The sequence below is a fragment of the Ursus maritimus genome, unplaced genomic scaffold (genome assembly GCF_017311325.1).
Source record: "Ursus maritimus isolate PB19 unplaced genomic scaffold, ASM1731132v1 scaffold_16, whole genome shotgun sequence".
Taxonomy (NCBI): Eukaryota; Metazoa; Chordata; class Mammalia; order Carnivora; family Ursidae; genus Ursus; species Ursus maritimus.
The window spans coordinates 44566551-44574093 of record NW_024424008.1 but is presented as its reverse complement, the minus strand read 5'-3'; the positions used below and the strand labels follow the sequence as shown (position 1 = coordinate 44574093).

The 7543-nt window shown below is 39.0% G+C and overlaps 1 protein-coding gene across 1 annotated transcript; it reads right to left on the bottom strand.

The window, feature by feature from the left end:
• Positions 1 to 3374: 3374 nt before the first annotated feature.
• LOC103662476 (putative olfactory receptor 10D4) lies at positions 3375 to 4322 on the bottom strand. The gene has a single exon (XM_008690159.2). It carries the CDS (start codon positions 4317 to 4319, stop codon positions 3375 to 3377), a length of 945 nt encoding a protein of 314 aa, XP_008688381.1. The 5' UTR covers positions 4320 to 4322.
• Between the last annotated feature and the right edge of the window lie 3221 nt (positions 4323 to 7543).

Genomic DNA, 7543 nt, shown 5'->3' with positions numbered 1-7543 from the left:
CTTCATGCAATGCATAACTCCTGGAAATTTCTTTTATTATAAAAGGCCATTATTGGAATAGTTAGTAAAATCTAAAGAATGTAGATTAGATAATAGTACTGTATTTATGATCATTTCCTAGTTTTGATAACGGTATTATAGTTATGTAAGTGGTGTCCTTAGTTCTAGAAAACACTCTAATTAAGGTATGTCTGTAACTCATCTTATCTATGATTAACTAGCTCAGAAAAAAATGAGTACACATGTGTGAGTGTATGTATACATATGTGTATATATGTATTTATATATAAAAAGAGAGAATAGAGCAAATATAATGAAAATAGTTTTGGGACTCTGAGGGAGGGGTATACATGGATTCTTTGTTCTACTTCAACTTTTCGGTAAATTCCAAATTTAAATTTAAAAAGTCAATTTAATGGAGTTTCTCTGGGTGCTTCATCATAACAGAAAAGTTAGACATCTTTGGTATTAGAATTTTTTATGTGTAAAAGCTTTATTTGTTTTATGTTAGGAGAAACAAAAGTTCAGATTCAATAGAAATGCCCTCTTACAACGAAATGATAAATTATTTTGTATTTTAGTATTTTTATTGTCGTGATGACTTGCCTAGAAATGAACCAAAGTTCTGTAGCATTAAGACCATCCATAGGTTTCTCAGTAGCTATTTATAAGTTTGTGAGACAGAGAAAGAACTGACCTGCAAATCAGAAGACCTGGATTCTACTTTTGGTTCTGCCAGAGAAAAGTCTCAATCCAGGCTCTTAGCCTATAAACCTGGCCGTTCAACAGAAGGTGAAGAAATTAGAAAAGAGAAGAGATACGGGATTGGCTGGCATTACATTTTAATACATATTGTAGGAAAACTGTTAGGGTAAAACTCAACCATTGTAACTTTACAACTGTTTATTATCTTTAAGTATTTAGTATGTGTTTCTTTGCAGTGACAAGTAGTAAAATGCTTAAAACAATGTGTGTGTGTGTGTGTGTGTGTGTATGTTTAAAGAACATAAGAATGGAGGTTTTAAAACATATGCCTATTTCAGCACTTTCCTGCCAGTGGGGGAGTTCAGGGACGAAAATGGGGGTGCTTCCTTTTAGGAAGATGGAAAGCAAGGAGCATGAATCCTTGGAGTCTAAAGTAAGAAAGAGGTGAATGGGTGTGAATGCAGCTGACAGTGTCAAGGTAGGGCTTAAAGAACTGGGTTAACTCTTGCGTTTCCCAGTTAATGGAATATTTAAAATAATAGCAACTTGGCTATAATGGAAGTCATTAATGTTGGTTATATTTATATTAAAGAGATAAGGGAAAACCAAGCCATTGTTTACATTTTATCCTTTAACATTTGACATGTTTATTATTTCAATTCAGTTGTTACTTATCTGGAAAGTCCTTCAGTGCAACCAAGGTTGTTTGAAATTGAATTAGTGTCCTTCTGATTTTTAGCCAGAGTGATTACCTCATTGCTTGTAAGGTACAATTAGAGTATCTTACATTAGAGATTTTATATAGCAAACCATAAAGCAGTGGTGGGTGGCATCTCTGTCACTGGAGCCCATTTAATATTTTCTAATAGCTCACTCCACACTCAGTGTGATGGTTATAGCATCTACCTGGAGAACTTACTTTCAATCATTTGCTAATAGACAGGAACTAAAGGTAAGAAAAGGAAGAAAATAATCATTCCATTATGAAAAATGCTGTTTTACACCTAAAATACAGCTTGCTTTCCCTCTCCCTCCCTCCCTCCCTCCCTTCCTTCCTTCCTTCCTTCCTTCCTTCCTTCCTTCCTTCCTTCCCCTCTCTTTCTCCCTTTCTTTCTCTCCCTTTCTCTCTCCCTTTCCTTCCTTTTCTTTCTTCTTTTCTTCCTTCCTTCCTTCCTTCCTTTCCTTTTCTTCTTTCTTTTTGTTCTAGTGCATTACTTATTCTCTGCTTCCTTCCAAAAAGGATTTAAAGTGGCTTACAAGAAAAGCCATAAACAACTGGTAGGTGAAATATACAAAGAAAAAAAAAATCAAGAAGATTTTTAATTTCAAATTTAAATACAAAATTTAACATTGTTTCTATAAATAAAATTTATCAATTTTTTTCCTTAACATTATGGAACCTAGAAATTAAAGGAATCAAAATAAATAACATTGATCATATTATGAGAAAAGAAAGAAATATGTTCTTTCAATGGAGAGGGAAATTTGTTTTTTAAAATTCTTTTATCTATTTATTTGAGAGAGAGAGAGCATGAGCAGGGGGAGGGACAGAGGGAGAAGGAAGAGAACCTTAAGTAGGCACCATGCCCAGTGCAGAGCCCAACACTTGTGGATCCCAGGACCCTGAGATCATGACCTGAGCCGAAGTCAAGAGCCTGTGGCTTAACCGACTGAGCCACCGAGGTGCCCTGGAGAGGGAAATTTATTACTGCTGCTTGAATTTGAGTGAAAATTCTAACATGGGCTTTCTATAACAGACAGAGATAAATCAGTGTGCCTTGTTTTGGAAAAACATGTAGTAATATATTTAAACTTGATTGGGTTGTTTGTTTTTTTACTATCTTTTACAAAACTAAAGCTGATTCTTTTAGGAGCTAATAAAAAAATGATTCAAGTTCATAGCCTTCCAGGCAGCTAATAATGCAAGAATAATATTCAGATCCTGGTGGAGTGTGCATACCAGAAAAATCTTTAAGCCACACTTGACTATGCATGAGAAAGATCTTGCTTTGAATGTTACTTTATTTAGTTTGAGTTGTGGTGTTGATTGACAGCAAGTTGGAGGTTATCCTCCACAAAAAGGAAGGATATTGAGTTCTGGTATTCTATATTGATCTGGGCTTTCTTGAAATCTTTTCCATCCTCCTTTCTCTCTAGATTTTTGTGAATGTGCTTTTGACTGAGATTATAAGATAAGATAAGAAAGATAAGATATAAGATAAGATAAGAACATAGGTCTTCTTAACTTTCAGATATTTAAACAACTAAGCAACACTTTAGGGAGGATTGTGGTTCTGGGAGAGAATTCCACGCAGCGTAACAATCATTCCACTGTCTGCTAAGTGAGTCTATTCATCACCTTCCATTATAAAGCCGAGGGAGACATGGGTAGTAAGGAGGGCACATACTGCATGGTGCACTGGGTGTTATATGCAAGTAACGAATCATGGAACATTGCATCAGGAACCGGGGATGTACTGTATGGTGACTAATATAACAAAATAAATATTAAGAAAAACAGAGGGAAACAAGAAGACAGACATATATTTTTAAACTTGGTGAGGTTAAGTGGTAGATTTACTCAGCGTACATTTAATTTCAATATCTTGGAAGCTGCAAATGAAAATTTGTCCTAAGAAATGGAGACTCAAACTTTGCCCGGCAAAGCTTTAGGTTTTTCTCTTATTCTCCACAGTGAAGCCTCGCTTATGAAATGCACTTCTCAGGGCTGATTTTACATCCTTATTCCTCAGGCTGTAGATTAGTGGGTTCAGCATGGGGGTGACAAGATTATTCAATATCTGAATTATCGCACCGAGCAAGGCACTGGGATTGGGTTGGAGATAGATGATGATTACCGGCCCATAAGCACAAAGAATCGCAGTGATGTGAGCACTGCAGGTGGAGAAGGCTCGCTGCCTGCCCTCTGCTGAGCGAATTTTTGATATGGAGATCCCAATGCGAGTGTAGGAAACAAGGATGAGAGAAAAGCAAATGAGAGACAAAAGACCAACATTTGTAAAACCTACCCTCTGGGCTAGAGATGTGTCACCACAGGCTAGAGGTAAGACGGCAGGTATGTCACAGAAGTAGTAATCCACCTTATTAGAGGCACAGTAGGACAGCTGGAAGGTGAGGGAGGTTAGAATAATGGCATGAACACAGCCACCCATCCAGGTCCCTGTGGCCAAGATGGCACAGACCCTGTGGTTCATGATGACCATGTATCTCAAAGGATAGCAGATGGCGACAAAGCGGTCATAGGCCATCACTGTGTACAGGAAGCACTCCGTGCAGCCCAGGAAATGGTAGAAGAAGAGCTGGGACACGCAGCCCTGAAAAGAGATACCTTGACTCTGCCCTGAAAGGTAGAACAGCATCTTGGGAACAGTTGTTGAAGAGAAACCCAGGTCAAACATGGAGAGGTTTCCCAAGAAAAAATACATAGGGGTGTGCAGCCGAGAGGAGGAGATGATAGCTGTGAGGATGAGCACATTTCCCAAGACAGTACATAAATAGAATGAGGAGAACAGGAAGAAGAGGACCGTCTCCAGGCCCTCTGTCTCAGGGATTCCCAGCAGGATGAATTCAGTCACCATTGTGTGATTTCTCATTTTTAGGGAAGAATCAACTCTTGGGTGTCTGTGGAAAGAAATCTGTGGTTAAATTTAATATGTATGTAAATTAACTGTGTTTAAGCCAGTGAAATGGAAAAGGAGCCAGACGACCTAGAGGTTTACAGAGTAGTGCTTCCTGATAGAAGTGTCTTCATCTGCTTGCTTCTCTCCATTCTGGGCATCTCTCTGCAGGTGCAGTTTCTACTTACAGATGCCCCTTATTACCATCTCACCAAGAAGCCCTACGTGACCAGTCTCCTATCTTCCATTCTTCATGTACTCTACTAAATTGCAGCGATTCCTAGCGCTGCTTTGTGATTCTAAAAGGATAAATATGAAGACTCAATGTCTTTGTTACAAACAAGGTCCCAGCCAAGTTTCTTGTATTTGTCTAAGACAATTTGGTCACATTAACTCTCCAAAAACCACTTATGATCCTATAAGCCATACGTACAAAAGATACAGACTCTTTCCTGGATTGCCTCCCTAGGTATGGGGTCAACAATGGGAAACTATCCAGAAGAAGGGTCCCAGATAGCTCTTCGTGAACACAAGATTACATTAACAGGGTCCATGTGCTCTGGATTTTGTGCACGCAAGTAACCAGTAGCCTCCATTTTCCTGAATTTAGTACAATGAATAACAGGTAGTCTCCACTTCAGTCTCTAGAGTCTATAATTGTCTAACCAGACCCAAGCTAAGTACTGGCCTGATCTTATGGCAGCAGAAGGCACAGGGGTAGTAGAGGCTCCTGTCCAATTTCCATATTTTAAAAAATTCTGATATCTTTTTCAACTTGTTTCAACTTTTCCAATACAGTGAGATCCTTAAATTATAGATCAACTCATGAATGCTATTGCCTAAGCCCTTTATGTATCGATCTATCAATCAATCCATCCATCTACTTTTTATTTATTTATTTTTTTGGTGATTATGAGGGGAGTGAGAGCCAAAATAAGAGAAGTGAAGGGCAAGCTTTGGGCACTTACATGGCAAACAGGGGATGTAACTGGCTGGCGCTACTGAATGCTGCTTCCCTTTCCTTCTCCAGTGAAGGAAGGAGCCCTCCTCTGCTAAATCCCCATCTGCTTATAGTCTGCAGGTGGATATCCTGAATTCTTCTCTTTTCAGTCACTTTCAAATAGAATGTCACAAATCTAAATGCGCTTTAACTCCCTCACAGACTCCTCTCTGACTCGAGGAATTGCAATCATTACTAAATGTAGAAGATTTTAAATAACTTTCTCTTCCTTTGGGTATTAATCCCCCAAGTCAGGGACCCTATTGAGCAAGAGAGCAATTAGAGACTTAGACTAATTGGACCTTAGAAATGAGAGAGAGAGAGAGAGAGAGAGCTGGGAAGAAAAGTGATTAAAGATTGAATCTTTTATGATTTCCATTGTAAAATATACTTCAGTGGAATAATAATTTTAAAAAATTCATTTGGTGCATATATCATACATTTTATATGTAGATTTATGTATTTACTACTCTCTTATGCATATGTGTTATCTTAATAAACAAATTATGTTGTTTTATTGCACTATATGATAGGATCAACTTATTGCAAGCAACAGGAACTGAGATAAGCCAGAGAATTACATTAATGAGTGGAAATGAGTAGGGCAGCTCTAGGGCCCTCAGCAGTAAGAATTTAGGGAGTAGCCCCCGAGCACCCCCACCAGATGATTCAGCCTCAGCTGCCTTTTTCTTCCATGTGCCTCAGCTCCAGATTCAAATCTGATTTCCTTGGCTGGGTCACATGCCTACCTCTGTGGCCAGGGTACAGGATACAGTGGAATGGAGATGGGCAGCTCTCCAAAGGATAGTGGAAAGGTTTATTGCCAGGAAAAAGAGAGAAGCAGCATGCTAAGAGGCCAAGAGAAAGTTCAGCTATCACTCAAAGCATCTGTCTTATATCACTTGGCATCTGCTCAAACTTCCAAGTTAAATGCCTCGTATATTCTAGAAGTAATTTTTTTGGCAAGGGATGGCTTACCAAATTCCTCATTAAATACATTCGTTCATTTGCTTATTTATGCATACGTGGATTCATTTGTCTCAACAAATACCAGTTATGACAGGCAGGGCATCGATTACTTGCCAGAAGAACTAGAACGATCAGGGAAGGGGTGGTCAGACATAGTCCCTCTGTTCAAAAATAAGTTTTCTGCATCTGAGAGGCAAAGAGTTTTTTACAGTCTTATTTTAACCTCATAAAACTCTGATGAAGTCTTCTACAGATGAGGAAAGTTTGAATCAAAGAACAAATCATGGAGCTCACTCTGAAAGTAATTTGGGGATTTGGCCTATCCTTTAGGACTTTTGGCCATACAGTTTCTGATCTGCAGGATTCAGTGTTTAAGGAGTGTTTAGGGGGTGCTTGGGTGGCTCAGTCGGTTAAGCGTCTGACTTTTGATTTCAGCTCAGGGTTGTGGGATGGAGCCCTGAGTCAGGCTCCATGTTCAGCCTGGAGTCTGCTTGGGATTCTCTCTCTCCCTCTCCCTCTGCCGCTCTCCTCACCCCTCCCCACTGCTCATACACACACTCTCTAAATAAATAAATAAATACATACATACATGAAATCTTTGGGGCTCCTCCATGGCTCTGTCACTTAAGTGTCTGCCTTAGGCTCAGGCCATGATCTCAGGGTCCTGGGATGGAGCCCTGACTCAGGCTCCTTGCTCAGCGGGAAGTCTGCTTCTCCCTCTGTTCCTGCCCCTGCTTGTGCTCTCTCTCTCTCAAATAAACAAATTATATATATACATATATATATATTTAAAGGAGTGTTTAGGTAGGTACACTATTCCAAACACCTCTGGAATTTTAATGTGGAAAGTAAACAATGCTTTTGTTGCACATCTAACGATAAAAGGATATAAAAGTTAATCATTCTACCATCCTATATATTTCTGATTGTCTTTAATGTTTTGAGGCAGGATGACTGACTTGAAAAAGCTGTACAAATAGAAAAGATGGTAAATACCCTTTTGAGTAAGAAGTGAAATACCATTAAATTTACCTTGGCCTGGTGCCTATTTATTCAGGGAAGACATATGTCATGGACTGTCTTAGATGTCCAACCTGAACATTTAGAATCGAGGCGATTGTGTGCTAAATTAATATCATGGGCACGTGAAAATACAAATGGTCTACATTCCCAAAAGGTCAGCTGCTTTCAGTGATGATACCTATTACAGAACAGTGATCAAATCTCAACA